This window comes from Papilio polytes, unplaced genomic scaffold (genome assembly GCF_000836215.1).
Source record: "Papilio polytes unplaced genomic scaffold, Ppol_1.0 DF822178.1, whole genome shotgun sequence".
NCBI classification, from domain to species: Eukaryota; Metazoa; Arthropoda; class Insecta; order Lepidoptera; family Papilionidae; genus Papilio; species Papilio polytes.
In genome coordinates this window covers 4160176-4186942 of record NW_013527026.1, presented here as the reverse complement: position 1 = coordinate 4186942, position 26767 = coordinate 4160176, and the positions used below count along the sequence as shown (strand labels likewise).

At 31.7% G+C, this 26767-nt stretch overlaps 1 protein-coding gene across 1 annotated transcript in view; it reads left to right on the top strand.

Moving 5' to 3' along the window:
- Nucleotides 1–9290: 9290 nt before the first annotated feature.
- LOC106106777 (transmembrane and TPR repeat-containing protein CG4341-like) overlaps nt 9291–26767 on the top strand; it is a 38788-nt gene continuing 21311 nt past the window's right edge. The window contains exons 1-3 of the mRNA XM_013287433.1: nt 9291–9566; nt 14174–14307; nt 19248–20052. Of these exons, the coding sequence (XP_013142887.1) occupies nt 14219–14307; nt 19248–20052 (894 nt within the window). The 5' untranslated portion in view covers nt 9291–9566; nt 14174–14218. The remainder of the gene's footprint in view (nt 9567–14173; nt 14308–19247; nt 20053–26767) is intronic.

Sequence of the window (26767 nt, the reverse complement as noted above, 5' to 3'; positions counted from 1 at the left end):
CATATATTATCCTTACTAATGAGACACTTTAATTTAATAAGTCTTGTATATTTTTAAATTTCCTTTATCTATTTTAAAGTGATGTAACTTTAAAAAATTCAAAGGCTTTACAAAAAATTCAACTTCTTTTACTGTCAATAAAGTTTAATGTTTACACTGCGAATCGATACTCATATTTCTCTTCCGTAGCCGAGTTTTATGACATATAGCGTGATACTGAATAAATGCTGCTTACAAATTTTAAATTACACGCAGTTTGGCATTCGCCAACACATTGGTTATAACGTTAAGTCTATGCCAGAACGATACACGCAAACACTCGTGTCTACATAAATATAAAAGCAATTTAATTTAAATAATTAAAATATACAATATTCCAAATTGAAATGTAACTTAATATAATTGTAATTGCTCTTAATTGGTTTACGTTTGCGGACCGCGCCTTATTCCTGTTTCACTCCCTCTAATTAGTGACAAATAAAGGCTTTTCGTTTGTCTTGTCATCGTAACCTGGTGACATCAGTTTTTTTACACATTATTATTTGTTGCCAGTATTTTTATAGTTTTTTTTTTATCATAAATAGCCATTTGAACTGTAGTTAAAAATATTTGTTTTGTTTATTTTGATTATTATCAATGATGACACAAACATTATTCAATAAATGAACACATTCAAGTCTCAAATTGCAGTCATGTTTTCATAAAATGTATAACAATAAAAGTATATAATACAGTTTGCTTATCCTGATCTCGGTAAAATATTTTGACTCTACTAAAATTTTCTTGTGAAGGAAAAAGGTTAATACTTTTACCAGAGCAGCGAGGGTTGGTCGCTACTTACTACGTCATAAACAAGGTTACCTGTGACACCTTCACACCAGCAGCCTCCCCAGGTGATGTGCATAATTAAATCTCCGAGGTCAAATTAACAATTTAGAGCTCCAACAGTGGCTTGAAGTTTTAAGCAATTTTAACTAAACAAATTTATTCAAAAGTTGCTTTTCAAATTATACTAAAATTAAGAACGTAGATTTCATTAATTTTTAACAGTTATTTTATTTACTATACTTAAGTTTGTTTTACTGTACTTTAGGTTTTATTACCGAATCAATCAATGCAAAAAAATCTTTGTATTTCTGAAGAGAATATGGTTGTACCCATAGCATACTAAAACAAAATAATCTAGTTCTATGAGAAAGTAAAATATCGTATATCAAGATTCCGATATCAGACTTTTAATACAAAACAAGTTTATAACAAACAAGGTTACGACATTGTTAATATCACTGGTTATAACGTTATTGAATAAACTTTTAATAACGTGCTTCTAAGAATAGATGCACGCTTCTAATATTTGCGGTTATATTTGGCCTGAAATTTAAAACGTTTTTGTGTAACATGAAGAATATAAAAAATTAATTGTGATCTTTTTCCAAGTGAAATAAGGGTTTTCTTTTTTTTTGACACGATCTTATGACCAATTTATTACATGTATCTATTTATTTTTTATTATTGTACATGATTTGTGAAGTTTTTAATCATTATTGTAAATATTTAATATTAGTACACTTATTTACGACGGTCCGATAATAATAACGTAAGTACTTTAAGCCGAGCCAATTTCATTGCTGAAAATATTTCATGAAGAGCACAATTTTAATTAAGAAATGTTATGCACGCTGTCACCAAATATATTTCGTTAATATAATACTATTATGCAGAGATTATTACAAAAAGGGAATTTATTAATCTAGTGCTGTTTCGCATACGTTGCTTTTAGTATGATGAAAGTTGGTGTACAAAGTCCCTCGTGCCATATAAGTCCATTAAGCAAATGGATAAAACAGAAATGAGCCCTCGTTTTTAATTTCTGTTATAAATAAGTATACCGGATAATGTGTCTCCTGGTACGTCGTTACTTACAATTATATTTGTGGCTATACTAAAAGCTTAGCAAATAATACTCGTTTAAATTAACAACCTGGGCACTCCTACAATATCATTCTCATAATACAAACATATCAAGCAGTTTATTTTAGTTCTATGTGCTTATTTATATGTATGTATATATAGTATGTTATGTTTTGTAATGAAAATTAGGTAAAGCAACTTGTAGCAATATTTGCTGAAACTCTTACTTTCATTCTTAAAATATTTTTGAAACTATTACTGAATTCACACATTCGATGCATATTTTTTAATAGCTATCTACCTTAAAGTAATAATTTTGATACTAAATATTTCAACTAAAATGCATTTGATTTTAGTTTATTTTCTAAACTTGAAGTTATTCAATGTAGATCGACAATTGTATGTATTTCTTCGAACATACTGTTTCTGTGGATTCTTGGCAGTATTTTTAAGAGAGAAGAATGTATTCGCTCGCCAACATTTCTTTGCACATGGAATTAAATGTAACCACTACACCTCGTTAAAGGTATCGTGTCTGCAATAAATGTGGAACATTAGAGGTTTTTATTGAATTAACTTGAGAATACTTTAATGAATTTGAATTTATTTCCAGGTAAATTTGTAATTGGTATTAAATGTTTTAACAGTTCAAACTAAGATTTCATGCAGATTTTTCATGTATTATTTTGTTATTTATGGAGTAATTAGAGTGCGAGTTAAATATGTGTACTCTATGGTCGCTTCAAGACCATGTTTAATTTTTATTTGTTGAATTAAATAAAAAAAACATGTTGTTTACTACAATGTCTATGGTTGGTATGTTAACACGTCGTATCTATCGTACTTCAGTAATATAACTTTTATTGGTTAAGATGTTTTATGGATACCTCATCTTTCTGCAATGCGAATTGAGTTGGCAACCGGCCCAATGCTTGAATTCTCACCATTGCTCATTTTTTTAAAAGTATAAAATTTTATTGCTCTCCAAGTGCAAGTTGTTTAGGTTACAATTTTTTTTAATCGAACTTTTTGACTTCATCGGTAGAAAATACCAGCCAGTATTTGACTTTATTTCTTTATTGATGCTCAAACTTTTATAACGTCAATTCTAATGATAAGGTATAGCTTTTAAGGCAATTTCTGGAAAGTTTCATAGAATAGTGTATGGTTACAAAGTGGTGTTCATGTAAGTCGGCTATCATTAATAATAATTACTTTTAGGGTGTAGTGTATCACGGACAATAATGTCTAAGTGGCTTGCCCTATTTACCTCCCGAACATCGTGCTTCTATTTCGTGTAACGTATAAAAGATATTTTAATATTTTTGTCTCATTAGTTACTGAAAAATTGAAATATCAAATGTTAAAGGTTTCAATGTAAAGCCTCAACAAAGCAAACAAACATGTAAATAAATGTGTTTATAAACCATTTCACCATTTTAATTAATCATGTTGATAGATAATTAAAATATTGGTATCCGCAAAGTCGATATATTTTATTACATTGTAATATTCTATAACACAATTTAAAACAAATCAATATATTTACTCATTTAATTCTCAGAAATTAAATAAAACAAATTAAGAGCGGACCAACATCTTTGGCTAAACTAACACACAACTGTTGTGCGTTTGTCGATTGTTTTGCAGCCACTTCAACTGTCTATTTATTTTAAAATCGAGTAGTATGTGCACCTCCATAGGCTTATAGGAATCAAGGTGGGACTAAATAGTTGTGCGATAGTTTCAGGTGTGCGCATGCTCTAAATACAACCGATTTGCATCAGTAAAATCTTTCGTATCTTATTGCGCAGTCGCTTATCCAAAATAGTTGCATGGTGCCGATACCAATGGAATCTGTAAATTGCAATTTAACGACTTATTCACCACGTGCTCCATGGTGAATGAAACCAATCAGGATTGCAGTTTTAATGTACCTTTATTTATATGTTTTCGTAGGAATTATTACATAACAGTATTTTATACATATAATAAAATTTATACTAAACATTTTTAACCTAAGTTAAAAGACCTTAGGTTCTACAATTCTGGTAAGAAATAGAAAAAGTTCTTATTTTTATCTCTACCTAGTGTTGATTTAAAAGATTGTGAGTACAGCTTAGGTGAATATTTAAATAATATTTTTTTTATCGTTATAGTTAAAATGATTTATTAATAAATTGATATGGATAGCAATAGGCAACGTATGTGTAATACGTTCCCTACATAATGACCACTCCTAGTTCAGGCTGAAATTAAATTACGCCGTGACAGCGAAGAGGCTTTTTGTCGATGGGTTATTGATATAATATCGAGGTGGGCACGTGGGAGCGTCGGTACTGACGCCATCAGTAACGAGCCGTACCTAAATGCTTCCAACTAACGCGGTCACCACACAAAAGCCAATTTCGTGTCAACATTCCTTTGTACTTCACACAATTTTCGTTCGTTGTACATTTCTTTTGTTAGCTACGGAGGGTCGAAAGACTAACCGTTTCAATGGACATGAATATCTATGACGAAATATTTTTGCTATTTCGGTGTTTTGACATTAATATTACTTAGACTAATCATGGATTTTATAGAGTTTAAAGCTAATCATTTTTAATAAAGAATTTGTGAGCCGACAATAAGTTTTTGTACCAATGTTACGGGCGGTGGAAACCCACGGTGATGTGTTTTAAAATTCGACTAAGATTGAGTTATGTCATTATTTAAGCATTCGTAAATATACTTCTATCTGTATTTCCTTGTTTTTATATTCCATTATATGTCCAATTCTTTATAAAAATATATGTCCACTATGAACCTTGAAAAAGCTTTTGGTCGCGCCTATTAATTGAATCAAAGCTGATAATTTATTACAGTCTGTCATACAGTACGCGACACTTTCACAATACCTTATCCACAAAGTAATTTGAAGAAGAAAAAACGGTGTTTTAATTTTTCTATAGTTTACAACAAAAAAAATATATATTTGAACAACTTATAGGATTTACAACTCATCAAAATCTAGCCAACTGTACACTACATATACAGGACAAATGTGCAGACATTTATTTATTTGTATGTGTACTGCTATAAACACTTGCACAATATTTTATAACTAACTCTACCGACATAACGACAAAAATGTAATGCTCGAAACCAAGATTTATTTTACAAAGAAAGTTATAAAACAGAATGAAATATGTACACGCTGACAATAAACTCGTTCTAGAAAACATGTCTAGTGTGAAATCGCTCCAACTAGGAATTTAGCTCAGCCCGATTTTCTGCCGGCTTACAGTAAATAAGAAAATTCATCTGAATTGTGCCGTTAAACGTAATCGAGCGTTGTGGAAAGTATTAAAGAAGCAGACGCCATATTGCATAAGTTTAGATGTTACAATGAAAACTTTGGATGTAGCACCAAGTGTGCACGATTCCTCTTTGGCAAAATACGTTCTAGTCATCAAGCGAAGTACTTTATAAAATGTTACACCACTTGTGCGTAGATCTGAATATTTACAAGATGTGCCATGAAAAATATTAATTAAAAATACTTCTCACTACGTATTTTTTACTAAAAGTATACTAAAACTAATTAATGATATTTTACGATTACTAAAATGTTTATACGAACGATTCCATACATAAATGTTGTGACTTCTCTAAAGTAAAGTTACGAAGTTCTTAAGTAATTTATGATATTAATTTATGATCCCAGAAAAGAATGTCACTAGATATAAAAGTGTAATACATTGTAAACAACTATTAAGTCTTGTTACAGATTGTACTAAAAATAATATGATTTTTAATTTATCTTTGACATTTACTTTAACAAGATCGTTCATTTACAATAGACCAATCTCATTCCATTACAATAAACAAGAAAAGGTAAATTGTTATTAAATATTTTATCTGTCAAGTAACATCTGAATCTTTGTTTCTTTATCGTTGTTTTGTTCGGGAACTGTAGGAGTGTGCGTTTGTTTCGCTACATTTATCCAGTGAAGCTCCCTGGCTACATTTCATTAGTGCCATCGTCCCCCACTCCCTGCCTCTTGTACTGTTCTGTCGTGCTCATGGTATAGTAATTTCATTAATTTTGGTTATTGAATTAAAAAAATACAGTCACTGTAAGTTATTTTTTTAAATTAGCGTGATTTGTTCTGTTGTCACACGAACATTTATCTTATTAAAATTTACGTTGTTTATTTATTTTAAGACCATGTTATATTGTCATATTTTATTAAATAAGCTCCCAAAACACGGTAGGTGGAACTACTCTCTATAATATAAGCAACAAGAAAATAATAAAACAGTTACCCTTCAAAATGTACTTTCTATTAAAATATCTTATACAAGCAGATGTCGACAGTCCAGTTAATTTCGGGGAAGTTAAAACTTGAATAATTGTCTTAACTGTATGGAATCGCAGGCGGAAGATGGTAAGTAAATATTTCTTATTGTGATTAATATTTCATTCTTCATTACACACATCTATGCTAATATTATAAAGAGGAATATTTGTACTTTTATATTTTTTATGTATAAAAATAACTCAAAAAGTACTTGGCCGATTTCAAAAATTCTTTCACCATTAGAAAGCTATGTTATCAGTGAATAACGTAGCCTATTTTTTTTTATTTTTACGCGAGTGAAGTTGCGAGCAACAGCTAATGTTAAATATAAACGTATAGATATCACACAATTACTATGATAAGGGATTAGAATTGATCGATGTTTGTGTATTAATCAGACGTACCCAAGTCGTCAATTAATCAAGTTTAAAGCATCTGCTTGACAATGAGCTGTCAGCTTAAGTAGTGTTTAGTTTACGTCGCAATGTAAACAATCATTTGCGGATAGCCTGTCGTGTTTGAATGCCTTTATTGTTTACTATTTACTTGCTTTTAACAAGAGATCAACAGAATTTGTGATTGTGTACACGACTGATAGAAGTTTAATTCAAGAAACATAAGTTAGTTGAGGTAAGCCGTGTACAGTTGGGGAAACTGGCGGTGTTCCACTTTTAAGTCTCTAAGTCTAAATATATATACTTTTAATAATAAATACAACGCAGCTTATAAATGTCTATACGAAAAAAAGTGATACTTTGTTTGCTCCACTCACTACTATCTAATTAGTTATTTGTAGCAAGAGGCGAAGTTTGTCTCGTTGCAATGACCAAGGCAATTTTTCCCGAAGTAGAACACTGCGGATTTCCGCGAGTGTACATACTATGGAAATATTAATTAAAGTTTTAAATAATATTGTTACTTTTTTTTACTTGTTTATTCATTAAATGTAGTAGATAACATTAAGCTGCAATTTAAAACAGTGATAATACAAGTAATGAGGAAAATGTCTATATGTTTATGAAATTTGACATCTATGAATCTGTATTAAATTAGACAATAGAAATAATGAAACAGCATAAAGCTTTAAAGCTCCTGTTTCCTTTGCTTTGAAAACATTACTATAACTTGTAGTAGGTACTACAAGTTGAAAATGTGATTTATAATAAGAGAAAAATATGAAATATAAAAAGCGTTAACGTTGAAAATGAAATGTATTCGGTCTACCGAATCAGCAATGGCATTAACCCCCGTAGTGTGGCAATCAGGGAGTAAGTGGGTATTTCCGCGTCGTTTGATACAGCTCCCGGCTAAATGTTAAGAGCTCGCCAGAGTTCGCCAGTCGAAGTACCGGCCCCTCTGAGGAGACAAACGAAAAAGCGTTACGAGGTGCTCTCCTGTGTTAATTTAATCATAGTTACGCGCGACTGTACCAACGAAGCGAATGTGTGAATTTTATTAATTTCACGAGTGTACACACGTCTGATTTTATAACTGGATTTAATTTTCAAATACCCACTACGATGGTTCGACTCGACTTTTGAGTTTTATTGTAAGTAATTTAAATAAATTCACGTTAAACGGTAGCAAAATTTATTACTGATACTGGATTTTATAGGTAATAAAATTTTAGAACTCTAGATAAAATTATTTATGTTGTAAAAGGAATTATAAGGCCTTAGGATTTTAGTGAAACATTTTTAAAATTCGCTAAAGTTGCATGAAAATTAAAAATGGTAATTTATACAGCTTATTCTTTTATTTTAAATGAATTATTATAAAACTAATTTTTATTCAAATTCTTACCATTAAATTATTAACAAATAAAAATATCAGTTATAATAGAAAATAAACTTAAAGTAAAGGACGCCTACAATCTGCTTCCTTCACTAAAAGTTCAATGATTTCTTAATCGTTCTTTTATTTTTCTCCCTACAAAAATATGTCTGGGATACAGTTCTAGTTCCTTAATTTTCTTCAGTCTTTGCATATTCTTATTAGAAAGAATTACATACTAAATTACCTTATGTATAAGTAAGATTTGGCTTTTCTTAACTATGTTTTTGTTACAAAAGATAATCTGTGTTGGCTCGTTTGCCAGCCCAACGCCCACAATTATACGAAACCTCGCGCTCCATTACTGGCTTTCATAGAGTGTCTGGTTAGCGAGCCATCTGGTGTATTCTATTTCAAAAGCCAATGGTAATTGTATAACTTTAACTATTAGTTTTGTCTAAAATATTATTTCAGATGATTTAAAGCAACTATTCTGTGGAAAAAACAAGATCATGTTCCATTACTCGTTAATCCTTGATTAGGCATTGTTTACCTAGTAGGACTAATTCAATAGCAAACGAGGCTTTAAAGGAATGTAAATAAAAAAGAAATAAACGAAATGAGGGTTTTGTGAAAGTATTTAATCCAGATTAAATGTACATTTAAGTATAAAATTGCAAAAACAATGCGTAAAAAGTCTTTAATCAAGTTTTACCTACAAAAATTACATTTCAAACTAGTTAAAGTTAAAATAAGACACATTTAAATTTAAAATAACTATGGTTGCATTTTCTTACGTGTCTATTCTAGTGTTAGGCTGGCATGCAAAGGCAAACGTAGCTTCTTATCGCCGGAACAAAGTCACCGCGCAACAAGTGACGTTACAACGTTCTTAGAACTACAACTCTAAGACGAACGACTCTATTGTATTCAATTTTGAATAAAAAAAAATAACACAAACATGAACAAACAAACTTCTCATTCGTATATTTAATTAGGATCCGTATTTAAAAGCTTATCAGCCGATTTCCATTCCGCCTTACGTTTCCGTCGACAAACATTTCGTATGAGTTTATTTACTTTCCGCCACTTTTAAAAGAGAACCAACTGTGCGCCTGCGCGAGCCGAGAGGGAGATGGCCTGGAGCAAGACGGGTGACACTGCTTCTCTCTCTGACCAATCGATTAGTCGCATAACGATAGCGGCTTCTTAAATGCAGATGTGTCGTGAACACTAACGTCAGTTGGTGAGCAGCAGGGCTAAACACTAGCCGAGTATGTTCCCTGCTGCCTCACCACGGTCATGCTGTCCTTTGTGGTGAACTCGAAACTGATAAAAATATTGTCATCAATGAACGCGTTTTGCATTAAAAATTGTGACTTCGAACTTTAATTTACTATTAAAAATGGATTTAATTATAACATTTAAAGAGTTTTAATTGATGGCATTCGTGTGATTGTCATCAAATGTTCGTTATGTGTAAAACGAAAAAGAAATTAAACGAAAGTGGCGGATGTACGGAGTATAAAGCTCGAGGTAGGTAATATTTAATGCATCTTCTAAAACATATGTACAAAAGAGTTTTAATTTTGTTGTTTATTGAGGAAGTGGAAGTTACTTATTTTCAAATCCTGAAATAAAATTTTCTGCTTTCACTTTTCCTTAGAAGTCCCTGAGGAGAAATCGTTTACTGTAATTTTTAAACTATCTGAACTACCATTTTGAGATAATTTTTGACATTTCAAAATAAATATAAAACCGTTGTACGGATTAAAAAAAAATTAAAAGTATATGTTTGTTAAATTAAAAGATCTTATCGTTTACTTTAAAATGTCGTGTTTCGTAAAAACTTAAGAATGAACATGGCAACAAGATTTAATTATTTAGCCTTTATTTTCAAGGCTACCGTTATTTGCGTGCTTTTTGTTGAAAGCTTTCTCGAAAAACATTCGCAATTTATTATATTTATTATTTTATAAATTGCCATCTAATTTATATGACAAATAATAAAGAAGATCGCATTATAGTTTAAGCATTACAAATAAAACAATAACTATTTAACGTCTGATTTTTTCAAAGCTCGTAAGAAGTATAAATTGTTAACGTAGTAGCAAAATTTTTTTAATTTGTAGGTTATTGATGCTTCATGCATATAACTTATTTTAATATAAAGACAATGACACAGCTTTGACAGCCCTAATTTAATTAGGCATTAATTAAACATTTTTTTTAATATTTTAGATTTAGCTATTTATATATTGTACACAGAATCAATACGTTGGTAAATTGTAAGAGCATTTGTTATACTAAAGTAATATTATCGAAGAGTTATAAATTACTTATTTTCCGTATTTGCACCCTCGGGAAATTTTCGAGCACAGTTGACACCCTATCTACCATCTCATAGACTTTTTACGGCTCACATGATATTGAACATTTTATTTAACGATCGGCACGTGGCGCGTGTGGGTAGATAGCATACTAATCACGATATTGCCTATATTTTTATTACAATCAAGTTTTATGCTCGATACGCAAGTCTTATCGCGAGTCTAGGGATTAAAAAAAATCGTACAGTTTACAAAACCGATGTAGTTATTAAATATAATTTTTTTTATATAATTCTAACGCCTTATTTTTATTTTCATGTTTATATTAGCGGGAATAAATTTATATTAATAACAAATCATATAAAATCACAGACAAGGCAAATCCTTTTCATTTTCTTATTAGAAAATCAATATTTTTATACGACGATTCTAAAACATTTTTAAACTACAGAATAATTATATTAAATCAAAAATTTAAAACTATTTGTAAAAAGTGTTTATTTTAGTAATAAAATAATATAAATTCCAATTCCATAGATCGAAGCAATCTTCACTCTATCTAGACTAGAGTAATGTATCACAACATTGAACACGGAGCGAAATCTACGACGGACAGGATTTATTACATTCTTGTCCGACTTGCGGTTGCACTCAAGTAAATACTTAAACTTGCTAGGTCTTTAGAATTGAATACATTAGTACAGGATTCCAAGAAACCATAAATGTTACGAACAAGTTATTTGCTAAATAATTCCATAATAAAAGCGACAGGAAAAACCTTTTTGCTGCTAATTTGTACGTTTGTAACAAGCGTTATTGTTGAAATGATTTTTTACCGAAAACTAGGTTTGTTACCTCTTTTATGAAGAAGAGTAATAATAACTTTTTGTACATGTGTTTCAACAATGGTCTTTTATTAAAATTCAGGCAAAACAAAAAAAAATACCTAAATGTCTAACTCGATTCACTGAATTCGCTGTAAACAAAGAATATAACGTTGAAAAGAAGAATTTTGAGATTATATGTTTGGTTCAAAAAATATCTAAAATCTTATATCTTATCAATATCATAAAATCAAAATTTAGATGAACAATACTAAACGTTTGAACGGATCTCGATGTAATTTGGCATAGATGTAGAGGATAGTCTGGAAGAACACATAGGATACTAACTTTTTTATATTCCACGTGGACGGAGTCGCGGGTAAAAGCTAGTATAATATAACTATAGTTCAATGAAGTTGAAATTGAGATCGACATGAACCGTTCATCGTGAAACTTTAACCTGATATAAAATGTGATTAGATCTGGAGGAAATTCTAACGCGGAGTCAATGTATCGCTTTCAGAACACCCGCAAAAAAATAGGAATATACGACTATTTGCAAGTAATTCCAACTGAATGAAAAGTACTGCTATAAAAAAGTTTTATAACCCGTAAAAATTGGCGTTAACCTCCACATCTTGGTGGGTATCATTTTTATCTTTCAGTTACAAACGGACAGTCGAATAAATAATAAGAAACATTTTTTTACTTAAAATTAATTACATTTACTGTATTTAAGACATCTTTTTAACTTTGAATCCCAGAAATATATGAAAGAGTACTCTTTCCGTTATTGTCTTCTTCCATTTATACTTCACCGATAGAGGTTCTTGAGCTAATTTTCAATAAATTCTGCGCTCTCGCGAATGTAACGAGCCACGAAAAGAAATTTATAGCCTCAGTAATGGCAATTACCTCAGAAATGCGTGTTAATCTTCTGTGAAAAATTCGTGATATTTGAAAAAGTACTTGTAATTTTTATGTCATAGATTATGGTTTCATTCCTTTTGTAAATTACATAATTTTGGTTTACGTAATATTGTAATTAAACTTAGTCTAATATACTGAACACGCAACATTTTATAGGAAAATATTATTTTTTAATAATTTACGTAAGATGTATATGAGTTTCAAATTTAAGATGATTTTTTCTTTGTAAAAATTACATAACACGTGAAAGCTCATGCTTTCAATTTGCTCATGCTTTTACAATTAAAAAAAAAGATCATTCTTTTTTTTAATTCTGGTAGTATTCCAATAAGAAAATAATTAGATACGCTCACAGAAAGGAAAACATAGCTGTTATTGTTCGAATACTGTTTACGAAGTCAAGCTTGGAGATAATAGTGGAAATGCTTCCCTCTCATAGCATGCACGATTATTTACCTGTATCTGATTCTTTGTCTATTTTCGCTTCACGAGCTCCGTTTTATTTGTTCTGAACGATTGGCTCATTCCGCCGCAACGTATGAAAGGAATGTATACCTTTACTTTGATTATTTTTCATTCACCAAAGAAGTATTTTTAAAATTCAGTCTTATAGTTTAAGTCGCTTTGTTAATCTATACTACTACTAATATAATAAAGCGTACACACACTACTTTGTGGCGTAGGATGTCAGTAATCATGGCATATTTTTTTAATAATTGTTTCTATAATAAAAAAGCCCTGTACTTACGAAACGCTTTAGGCTATATATTTTCACGCTAATAAACTTACGGGTATTTAAATTGCAATTGACAATTTGAGAAATGTAAACAATAAAATATTTTATAATTCGATGCGGATGAAGCCGCATGGGAACAGCTAGTATTCATATACAATTAAATTTTAATTAGTAGTTTTGTATTTGTTTTATAAAACATTGTACTACTTGTTTTAATTACTTTCAAACTTGTGTAAATGTAAGTTTACTATTAGGCATATATTACATTTTGTCCTCTTTCATTATAGTTATTAACCGTTTGAATTTGCATAATGATAGACCGCTCTAATTAGAATATATATCAGTTTGTACACCTGTTTACCTATGTATTGGCTCTTCTATTAATTGCGGTTGTTTTAGAGTAATTAATTCGGGTTCTAAATTGTTAGAAATTAAAGTAATCACAATTTATTGGACGAATAGAAGTTTCATGAAACCGTTCTGATTAATTTGAAGCTATAAGATGTTTCTAGTAAAGTTAAGTAAAGATAGACATCTTTTATCTACTTTATAATGCAGTAACCATTTAATCGCCTAATTTTAAAATATCCACTAGAGATATATTTTGAAGAGCAATTGAAGACTACTCTAGAACTGCTAGCTATTTGAGATATTAAAGTATTCAAGAAACGACGAATCATTTTTATGTAGCATCCAAACCAATTGCACCTTTATTCTGATAAGCATTGGTTTAATTTTTCTTTAACGTTCTGTAACGTTTAGCTACACTGCACTAAAAATACAGATCGCTTTATAATGATACGATAAATAAGTAATAGAAAATATACATTTATTATCATAAGCTCACTTTAACTTTTAAAACAGTTTGAAATAAAACAGGTTTTCACTGGCTATTGGCCGGCCTCCCCGAGTTTCTTCCGGTACAACTGTAAGCTGTAGCCGGAAGGTACACAGCCGGTACGTTTGTATCTATTGACCGGTAGTGAAGCTAATGCGATATACTTAATTTACCTAAAACATAAATAAGTATATATCGGATTATATCTCGGATTTACGCATTACAATAATATTTAAATTTTTCTACAAGCTTCTATCTACTTTCAAAAGTAGTACCAATATAAGTTTAATATCACCAAGTATCCAAACATGAATGTACGAAAACGTATTTTGTTAAAATCAAACAAATGAAAAAAAAAAACCATAAGCACATATCTTCTCTATAACATGCGACTTTATGAGAAGCTTTGACGTATGTTTTATTGGAATATTGCATTAAAACTTAGCAATTATAGTTATGGTGTTACAATGTTGATGTTATTGCAGAGGTGGGAGTAAAGCAACGCTGATGCCCGCACCGGCGCCAACACAATGGAGCAGTGGGTGACGGCGGCCAGCGCACTGTTGGCCTTCCTCTTGTACTACAACACGCTTGACGCTGGATTTGTTTACGATGACAGGTAATAAAAAAATAGTTTATGCTGTTTAAAACTACATATACAGAACATAGTTAAGTAACAGTGGTAGAGCCCGCTTTAACATCGTCGTGGAGTACCACGACCACATAGAAAACAGACGTGAAGTGGAAGCAATTCTTCATTTCGTCTGATGAGTATGGTGCCGGAGGCCTAATTTTAGTCCCTTTCCCTTTCCACCCTTTTCTTAAGAGGAATGGATGGAAGAAAAAGTGGATTTAACAGTGGAGGAGACGCATAGGAAGGAGAAATATCATCTTTATGTGCGTCTTCTCCTCCGTCAATGAAGGATAGGTAACGCATCTGCAATTGCAGATTATGGACAGCGGTCGCTTTCCATTTCGGTGGATTCACGTGGCCGCTTGCTTGTTTGCCACCTTATATTATAAAAAAAGGTGCCTACAGAACTTGGTAACATCTCTTGAAGTTGAAAACGAAGAAGCTTTCTATTTTCTTCCTTATTCCTTCTCCGCATTTCTTGTGGGTGCAAGAGTTACTTAACTAACGAGTAAGAGTAACAATTTAACTTTAGGTAGAGTTGCTTTGGTTAACGGTTAAGTACTTAAACAAAATCTTCTCAGCATCACTCAATAAAGCATTCTTGACTAATAAAGACGTAATCTTGCAGTCTTTGGTATCTTGATGTTTAATTCCTTAGAAAATATGCGTAGACCAACAGCTGAACAGATTCAGATGCCAAACTTTAAATTTCAAGGATGTTGTGTGTATTTTATAGTAATTTTCAAACTCATATAAATACTTGCCTCATTTCTACTCAATATTATACTATCCACTACACTTTATCTAGGCCAAATTATCCGATATCTTGTTTGAAATTTGATCGGTACAACTATCGATCTAACTTAAATACAACATGGGCTTTTAAGTCCAAAACCACTGAGTCGAGCCGTTTTGAGTTGTGAAGAGCTTAATATTAGTTTACTTAATACGATATGCTGTGGTTATTGAAAGTTTCCCTCTACAAACGGAATCCGTAGCAAAATCGTAGCAACGGCGTAGCATTGGTTGTGACAAAAGTGTGCAATTTATTCAATACTTCGACTGTTTATTTTCAATCGTAGCTTTTTAATATAGTAAAAATAGTTAAGTGGGTCAAATGATACATTTCGAACGAATCGATAATACACTAATTATTGTCCCTTTTTAGAAATCATAGCGTTAATGTTCTAAGATATGGTAAATTGTAACATATTAAGCTATTAGCTTATTATGTTTGTAAGATACTAGTTTTTGCTAACGACTACATCCGCGCAGTATTTAAAAAAAATCTGGCAATAAACATAACCTATTTACCTGGAGAAAGTGTAGCTTCCCAACAGCGAAATATTTTTTTAAATTTCTTCAGAATTCCCGAAGACTATTTAATGCAAATAAATAAACTATTAATTGCTTCTTCCTTATAATATTAGTATAGATATTTTTGTACCGAAAATGATTGAATTTAATTCATTCACTTTGTATTTTTTTTATAAATAACATAGTGTAGCCTGTTATACCTTTGAGAATGTTACAGTAAAAATCTTTCAACTACTTTCTTATACTTACAGCTAAACGCCACTTAAGACGAGAACGTAGTGAAATGGATAAAGGCACTTTATACTACAATGGTGAAGTATTAAACCAATATTAGGAACGTTCTCGAAGCTTTGAATAGACGCAAGAAATTAATAACAAAAATGTACGATCTATCACTAAGGATTAAAATTGATCAAAATACACTTATAAAGATTTAAAAGTAATGTAAAAATCAAATGAAAATGACTAGCTGTTTCGTGTGTCTTTCTTCTCTTTTTGTCAATTTATAAATGTCTCTGATCAAAATGTACATACATAATAGAATGGCATCAAATATGAGTTTTATTAACTGAAATGCTCTTTGACTTTTAGATGATAGATTGTATCAAATGGAGAAAAAGAAAGCTCTATTTCTTTTCGATTGTTAAACATATTACGGACGGTAATGATGAAAGAATGGACGAACTTTCCGTAGCGCTGCAAACCACTTCAGTGTTTCGTAATTGAGGGCTTACGTGACGACTCCACGCCACAGCTGGCCCCAACTTTCATTGCGAAGAGTGTTATACTAGTGCCAACTTTATCTCAATCTAACTTCTACTTTACTTTACAATGATAATAGTTTAGTGCTAAGGAAAAACGTTTTATAAAGCTTTATATTATTGTTACTGCTGAATTCTGTTCATCAGTGAGTTCTGAGTCTTCATTAGTGATGTTGAATAACGAATTATTGATGTTCAAAAATATTTAACGATATTAAATCTGTAGACATCATGAAATTATACTAAATCAAAAGTCACATAAAGTGTAATTATATAGATGTTACAAGTGTATATATAGATGAATAGTATAGAATAAAATTCCAATGTATATCTATACTATTATAATAAAGCGTAAACACACACTTCTTTGTTGCCTAAGATGTCAACAATTATAGCATATTTTTGAATAAATCTTTTTGTAATGAAAAGCCCAACACTTACGTCACGCTTTAGGCTATATATTTACACGCCATTAAACATAGGGGGTTATTATTTTAAGGATAAAAACCCTAATGTGGGAAAGAGACCATACGATACGAGCTGCCAACATCAAGAAGCATGATTGCCATAGTAAGGCAATTGGTATTTTGACATTAGCAATTAAGAATTTGACGTATGTAAATAATAAAATTACATTTTCATAATTTCATGCGGATGAAGTCGCACGGGAACAGCTAGTTTAATATTAAAATGTACACTAAGATACTGATAACGTAATAATTATATAGTTCTGAGATTGACAGTTAAACATACAAGAGGCAGATACGCGATAAAGTAATCCGACTAATATTATAATTGCGATTGTTTAGATGGATGGATGTCTGTTAGAGTTTGCCACCTAAACGACTGAACTGATCTTGATAAAGTTTGGCATAGATGTAGAGCATAACCTATAATAACACATAAGCTACTTGCTTTTGTTTTCTTTTATAATTGCAAGCAGACGGCTTCAAGTGCGGAAGCTAGTCAATTTTATTTCATGAAATCATTATTGCGTTATAATGAAAATATTTTAAAATTCGTAAGAAGCTAAAAATATTCTAAAATGGAAATTCATTCGGCGAGAACTTTATGTTTATAAGTAAAGAAAAAAGCTCTTACAATTTGCAACACAATGGCCGAATTGTTCGGATGATTTTTCCTTCTTCGCATGGTAAGCACGGTTTTGGTTCCATAAAAATATATTATTCAATCGCCTTTTTCACTGGCTCTCCACTCCAAATCTAAGATGAAGGGGATAAAATGTATGAGGGATCAATAGATAAAGAGATGAGGTAGGCATTAAACGCGGGCTTCACGATAGCTTAAGGCAATTGCTGGAAAATTCTCAAATTGTTTAAGGTTTTACCCTGACTTTTGGTTTAGTTCTTTTATTGAGATTATTTTTTATATTATTAACGTTAACAAGGAACATTTCATTTGATTAAATATATCGGAGGCTGACTTTTTGATATTTTCCATCTCTTAAGTAATTTATGACTTTATAGTCAAATATCTTTAGATCTCCACTTTTGAATTCCAATTGGATTCTTACATGAATAAAATACTTATGTTTTTTTGGAATCTTATCTTCCGTGTTAAAAGAATATAGATTAAATTTAAACGTTACATAATTATTTAATGATTACAATAACCTGCAGTTAAGTGTTTATTTGCTTAAAAATTGAAATAACAAAATGTTGGCGTAAACAAAAACATTGAAGGCAAAGTTTTTTAATCAACGCTACGGGAAAATATAGGAGGACGTGAGGCCGCAGGCGTACTCACTGCTTAAATACTTTCCAACAGAATGCAGCGGATTTTCATACCGCTTGTCACTGCTATGCGATATTATATCATATTTTACTGAAAAGACATGGCTTAATTACTACAGCCTAGTGATTACGTGACTACGTTTGGAATTGTACCATTGTTGTGTAGTAAATCTTATTACTTTACTAATATTATAAATGAGAATGTTTGGATGGATGTTTGTTGGAGTTTGAAGCCCAAACTGTTAAACGGATCTCGATGAAATTTGGCACAGATATTGAACATCGTCTGGAACAACTCGTAGGCATTAGTAAGTTTTTTTTTTAATTTCGTGCGGACGGAGTCTGGAATCAAGAAGATTACTATCACTTTTAAAATGTGATAAAGAGGCATTTTCTTCAATATGAATTTCTAGAATTATAGAATTTGGACACGATGATAATAGTCTTATAACTCTCTCCTTTTTTTTTGCGACGGCATACACTTTCTTGTTCCTATATATTCTTGTGACATTATTTGTAACCGTCTTTCACTTAGAATTTTCCAAGGAACTCGCTTCTACAATATTAATTTTCTTACGATGAAGAAATTACAATATGTCGAGAGAATATGTAAGCACTTAACTTCAGTATGAAATAATATTTTCTAGACGTTTCTCCCTGTATAAAGAGTATTAAATGTAAACATTAATTTAGTATAAATTATCATAATAGGCGGTGGATTTGTTTAACTACCAAAGTTTTTATTGTTTCTAATAAATTAGTCTGTGCCTTGGAACATAGATAATATAAATTTCAAGCAAGACTTCTAAAGAACGTGTGGGCGATGTAATAAAAACATAGGATAACTGTGTGACTATGTTTTAATATACATTATTTTTTTCAATTCTTTGTTCTTGAATAAACTTAGATGTGTACTTGTACTTATAATTCGTTAACACAAAAAGAGGTCCCATATTTGAAATAGAATATACGAACGAGAACGTTCATTTACTGTAACATGCATGTTAAACCCATGTTTTCTGCGGAAAGATACATTGAATTTGTATATTCTGCTCGAATAAAATGGATCTAAAGCTGCAATTTTATTTCACAGACGGGCGATCCTCTCCAACCCGGACGTCATCGGGCATACTCCAATAAAGGCTTTATTTGAAAACGATTTCTGGGGAACACCGCTCACAGACCCAGGCTCACACGGCTCGTACCGCCCTTTGTGTGTGGCCTCTTACCGGCTGAATTATGCCTTGAGTGGATTCAAGCCATGGAGTTATCACTTTCTCAATATATTGTTCCACTCGGTGGCGACAGCGCTAGTGGTGACGACGGCACGCCGCCTGCTACCCGCGTACTGCACGCGAGTAGGTAGCGCAGTGGCCGGCCTAAGTTTCGCCGCTCATCCGATACACACCGAAGCCGTAGCTGGCGTAGTTGGGCGGGCGGATTTAGCGGCGTGCAACTTTTTCCTATTAAGTTTTTTACTTTATTGTGAACATTCGAGACTCCGAAACGAGCACCAAAGGAGGCCATGCCGGCATGTCACAAAAGATATAACACACCGACAACTGTCAATTAATGTACAAATTTTAAGATTCAGTTGCCATGGATTTTTCGAGCAAATAGCGACGAATTTTCGGAAGCTTCTGAAAGCTAGTAAAATTGGGACACCAGTGCTAAAAACGTGCGAGGTCGATTCGGGTACTCTGAAGTTAAAAAAGTGTCAGTGTAACAGTGACGTGAGTGCGTATTCGTACGAACTTATGCAGTGGTTCACGTTGGCGGGAACACTTTTGTTTGCGACTGCTGCCACACTTTGCAAGGAGCCGGGGATAATGGTTGTACCACTTTGTATCCTCTACGACCTTTTGAGAGATACGCGTCACGATGAGTCTTCGTTAAAGGTAAGATCCTTACATACGTTTTTAGCACGTTACTGTATTTTTGAAGCCGAAAATAACGTCTAAGCAAGTCTTAATAAATTGTAGTATTTTTAATATAATAATATTCTGACTTGAAATATCGAGAATACAAAAGTTTAGGTACTGGAATTTAAAGTTAAAGAAATATAGTCGTCTCGTGGACTTTTGCTTTATTACAAAAGAAACTAGACACTTTTCTAACTAAATTGACAATATACAATATATAACTAGTATTTTAATTAAATACAAAAATGAATTCACTATTATTACATCCGAAAGTACATGAAGCGTAGGTGAACACGGGCCGGTTTTATGCAGCAAAGCTAATGAAATCTAATTTTCACGTGCGGCTAGCCATGACAGAGATATTGCGGGTCCGGCTCGCAGACTCATTTGCAACTTGGAAATTGACTCTGTCTTTCCCTCTCTCACCTACATTCGTAATTCATACAAACTAGAGTGGGATGCACAATTCAAATAAAGTACGAATAAAGAACATGAATATTTAATTTTATCTAGTAGAAGTTCTAACACGGTACCACCTGCACGTTATCAATTAGGAGTAGTACATATAAAATCCTCCTGTGAATTGAAAATGTAATCTTTTGGAAAATAAATATTTTATAGACAACTTTTATGTGCTGTGAGGATAAATATAAAACCGAAATGGTCTGTGAGGGCGTAATGTATTTATTTATAGGTGTAGTGTTTTTCCAATTCTCTGTACGAAACTTTTACTTTTATGTTGAAAGATTTCTCTAATTAAAAACATAGCATTTGATACATACCTACTATTATTTAAATAATATAACAATTTATTAACCATTATTTTTTTAAATAAACGAACTTTCCAAGCATTTCATATTGAATGACAAGTGACAATCGCAACATTTCAACGTCTACAATAAATTAAAAATTGCAGCTCAGCTACCTGACTGTGGGTAGTTTGCAATAGAGTCCTGTTTAGATATGAATAAAAAAGATGCTCAGACAAGTTAGTATACGAACCAGTCTGATTTTGAGATATGAAAGGTATGAAATATAATATTTTTATTCTTTAGGATAGGATATACGAAGGTACAAAAAGGGTTTTTAAAATAAAATATCTTCATAATACATTTTTCCTACCATTTAATCATAGCAACGAGCGGTTCTAGGCGAAAATATGACTATAGTAACATTTTATTACCGTTGCCTTGGCAAGTTTATGCGATCTCATGCAATAAAGTGATAAAACAGTTAGCTCACACGACGTTACCAAACTGGATTTGATATATCGACGTGAACAAATAAAAGTACCATTAAAACCATAAACCTACTGAATGTTTCTTCCTACTTTTTATATCGTGCAGTAAAATAGATAAATATATGTACTTCATATTTTTGTTACCACACAAAACTTCGTCTAACAAAATAAGTACTCTATTTTAAAAATATCTGTGTGCTTGTAATATTTTCAGGAAAAGTTAAGCGGAGATAAAAATATTAAATAGTTTGTTACTATTAAAAGTGTAGTAAATGATTGGTTTATTATTAAATTAATTTAAACTATGAATATTCTATTTTTTTAAATAATAATCTTTACAAGATATGTATAAAAATACAAGAAAATTTTAATATGTCATATTAAAGAACAAAATTAAAATTTGAACTTTTTCTTTAACTTGGCCTTCATTCAGCGCCTGTAGTCCAGTATATTTCAGCGGTCGTGTAATTTGTGGCTCGTAAATGTTCTGAAATTGGTCATCCCTTTGGTTAAGGTGAATTTATGGCCTCCTCGGTCGGCCTGTCGAAAGGGGAATTAATAAGTCCCTTCTAATGGCAAACGAACCCTTACCATCCATTTGAATGTATCCCTATTACAGAACATTCATATTAACTTGGGATATAGTGTATATCAATTTGTATTACATTTTTATACATAAAATGGATAAAGATCTGCAAGCTGAAAGTTTATAAGGAACAATATTTTTAAAACAATTGCAACATTAATAACGAAGCGACCGCTGCAACAGTGGACGCGGATGCAAAAGTGATGCGGTCTACCTTTAGTCGACGGAATTGCACAAAAAAAGTCAAACTCACTTCCTTATAAGAAAAGTGTGGAAAGCGAATGAAGACTAGATGAATTATTCGACTTTACGCGTGCCTTTATGTGCTGGCCCATTTGTGCCACAGAGGTTATAACAGTTAAAGTTCAAATGCATTTTTTTTCTCGTTTCTATGTGAGACTAAGAAATATTTAGTTAGTTGTTCTTGTAAATCGAAAATGGCTGTTTGTTCTTATAGCACAAATTAAGTTAGGTTCGAAACGTACAAGTTTATAAACTAGATATCAATAGAATACGCGAGCAAAAGTTTTTATGGCCTAATTCTTATTTGTTTTTGAACAATAAGAGGAATCGCTTTTGTATTAAAAGAACTTTCCCCTATCGTTGGAACGAGTGGATTGTTTAACCTATTTTAACTCAAGTGCTCTTTATTTCTTAGGTCGATGATTTTTTATTGTATGTTGAGGCCATGGTATTGTGGTTTAACTACCTTTGTTATACTTAAAATTGTAGAACTACAAAACAAGATTGGCTTGGTTTCCATTTGGAATACTTATAGTTCTATTTTAGTTATTTAATGTTCAATAATTTTTATCGTAGCTTATTACTACGTAAAACAGAAGCGATAAAAATAGATTGTCGGGAAAAATTGTGGGATGTCGTATTTTTTTTTTGTTTGTAGTAATTTTTTAAAAAATACTTTTTTATTAAATTGTACTATACTACGATTCATGCCTCCGTAAACTAAACGCGATGGTTATTTTTGTTATTAAAATTGCATTAATTTTTTTAACTTTTAAAACGTCAGTATAGGTGATTATTTATTTCATTTGTGAATAGTCACGAGAGTGCAAGATAAGTCTGCATGTCAAAAGGTGGCTCTGACTTTTTCGTTTGAAATTGTTATTCGCATTTGGCGCCTTTGCCATCCGGCGCGGTGCCTCGAGCGACTGCTCTTTTAGCTCTCGGTGTTACGCGACTCGTATAAAGCTGAATGTATGTATGTATGATGCAAATGTTTTTGTTTGTTTACTATTATTTACTTAACATTAGTAGGTTTTAGAATTGTATAAATGTAAAGTAAATTGTACATTAACATGACGGACTATTTTAAATTAGTTACTTACATATAATTGATTCAGATATGACGGCTGATAAAGATGTATGGAAGAGCAGCACATACTGTGCCGACCCTCCTTAAGGGATAAGGGCAACTGGATGATGACTTACATATCTTTTTTGTAATCGGAATATTATGTTTTGATACATACGCCAGAACGTATATAGGCTGATTATCCATTTATATCTATACTAGCTTTCTCCCGCGACTCCGTCCGTGTGGAATTAAAAAAAAAAGTTACAACCTCATGTGTTCTTCCAGATTATCCTCTACGCCTATGGCAAATTCCATCGACATCCATTCAGTAGTAACTCTAACAAACATCCCTCCATTGACCCATTTAAATTTCACATTTATATTATTAGTGAAATTTGGAGTACCTCTTTCCAAAATAATATCTAACTATAATTACATAAAAAAGGTGATTTGTTTGTGATAATTTACTGAATAAGTAGTTCCATGAAAGACATGGGCAATTAAATGTTGTAAACAGGTTTACTTCTACGTGTTTTCATCCAAAAAGGAAACAATAACGTTTAACTGTACGCCGGGGTAAGGAACAAATCTGGTTGTAAATAACATTGCTTGAACGCCTCCTTGTCTTTAGAGAAGAATAATGGTATTTTGTATTTCGTTAGGGCGTGCTATGTATAGCCACGTCCGCTCGGACGACTGCCAGCTGCGTCGCCTCGTGTTCCACTGTCCCCCTTTCTCCCCTCAACAACATGTATGTTACTGGAACGGACAATTTTCTCTATAAAGTTTGATAGTATTGAGTATCAGGCGTTCGTTTTGCGTGGTTATTTAGTCTGGACTGGTTGCAATGTAGTTTTTTATATTTCCATTTTTGTTTTAAATAATTTTCACTGTAAATTCGAGTTAAGAAAGAAGCACTTACTTTATCCTTATAAAAATATTGTGGTAATATTAATGTTTTATTATATTTATATACAGAAGTTATAGAAATATATGTGTTTCGATATACAGTTTTCATGAACAATGTTACAGTGATAATTTGACATTATAATTTTATCTCAAGTAAGTTTTTCATTTTCAGTTTTAAGAGTTAACCAGTGACACTTGACACCAAGTTATCTAACGAATGTACGGTTGAATGTTGAGTAATAGAAATGTATTAGAGATCTAAATGTTAGCCCTAAAACCCACAGGAACAATCACGCAATTAGTTTATAGATTTTTATTATAATTAAGTATATTGTACTATGTTTATAAATAACTAGCTGTTGCTGGCGACTTCGTCCCCGTCAAATTAAAAAAAAATGTAAAAGAAATAGCCTATATTACTCGCAGATAACTTACTTTTCTAATGATGAAACAGTTTTTTAAATCGGCTCAGTTTTTGGGTTATTACAATATATGTTAAAATACAATCTTTTCTCTTTGCAATATTAGTATAGATATAATAAATAAAAAAGTAATGACAAAATATAAACTTGACAATAGACAGAAATATATGTAAAAATATTAACGTGTGAAAAAACGTTCAGAACGGATTAAATCTTTCCCCTTTTATTAAAATACGGCAGCAATTGTTCGTCGGTAAGTCTTAAATCAAATCTCTACGAAGTCCCCCACGCTTCCATATTTTCGCGCCCCCAAGAAAGTTATATAATCGCTATTGAGCAAATATATGGACTTATGCGCCATCTCTCCATCTTAATATGGTGTAAGTATTACCTTATATTATTTCCCTTTGATATCGCAACTGTTACACTCAATTTGTACTAAAGAAACTATGAACATAATATTTTACAAAATATTTCTGAGTTTAGGGACTCCAGATAAATACTTAAATGTTTTAAAGTAGTCAATTCTGAAGAACGCAATAACTTTATCTAGATGTACCTTACGTCTTCTTTGCAGTTTCTATCATCATTACAAAAGAGCACATCACTAATCTTTATTTGTACGCTTCAAGTTTTAAAAAGAAGTCTTTATGTTCTCAACAATTGCAGCTCGACGTACGTTTCAATTCAAAAGACAGAAAGAAGCGGCGCGCCGTTATCACAAAGAGCCGGAAACGAGCATCTCAGAAACATAGCTGTTAATAAACGTCCTGTTCCGATCTTTTTACTTCACTCAAAAGCTCCCGCAATAAATTCTATACGGCCGATTATTCATAGAAACGAACTACGATATCAAAGATGAATGTTGTAAAAAAAGACTTATATTAATAAGCAAAGAATTCAAAATAGATTAAAAATTAACACCATATAGGTTCTAAATTCTGAATTGAATAATCAATACTTCTCGGACGCGGATCATTGGCTAGCTACTCGTACTACGTATCCAAACAAACATGATACTGTAGAATTATAAAAGAATGCCGCGCGCAATAAATAAAAACTAAGTTAAAGCGTGGTTAATCATTTAAGACACATCAATTTAGCAGTAAAATAGAGACCTTTCCAAAAGCGATAATGAATGTGTCAATGCTGAAAGTATTCCTGTGTTAAAAGAAATTATAACGTTAAGTAAAATATTTCTACGTAGGTATACGATTGTATACGGGATGCATTTATCATATGCATATATGTTTGAGTCGAGCAATCTGTTTTACAGCCGAGTTTCAACAGTTGTTGTGCAGGAGCCAAACGGCACAGATAAAATATAAATTTTATATCCGAATACGACGATCATAAGCACGTACTCTCTCGGCAACGTCCGCATTCAGATTTACGAATACAATTATGGTTTACTTTTTTACAGGCGCTGTTAAAATTTATTTATTGACGTGTAAAAATTTAAAAAGCCAGGTGTTATAATTTTGTAAAATTTAAAATATGGATATTCTAAAACATATAAATGTATCCAACAAGATTTAAATAATATTAATCAAACAGTAATTGTAGTTATAATATATCTACAACACTAATAATAAAAAGTTATTTTTTCGTCTGTGATTAATCGTACTGCATTTGTAATTCGTACAAATTGGAGCCAACAACAACTCAAATTAACATCGTTTCGGTGAAATTGATGTACTGTAAAAAGAAATTTACTAAGGAGTATTTTTAGGCCTACAAAGTTCCTTAATCTAAAATCGATAGAAACGACTGCGGATAAAGTTGTGAATGGTACCTTAAGTTGGGAATGTAAGAAAGTCGATCCGATCCTTTCGCTCCACACCTGTGTTACTTTGCGCTCCGTTCATAGCCCAACTACCTCGGGTTCAGCGTCAAAAATTAGATAATATCGTTACTTTTTACTGAAATTTCGTCCACCCAAAGTGTTTTATCTTGAATCCATTTTTAGAATGTTGTCTTGCATAATACAATTGTTATTTCAAGTTTATTTTAAAAATAAAGTTTTTACAAATTCATTTTTGTCGTTCTAACACTTTTTTTTCAATTTATTGTTACCATCAAGTGTTTTAAATACCAATATTGATCTTGTTACTAAAATGAAGATCATTCTGTGTTATTCAATAAATATGTAAATTATTATACGCCACTAGAGCACTTTTTTCTTTTAAAAATATTACCTAAATACGTATTTTAAAGTA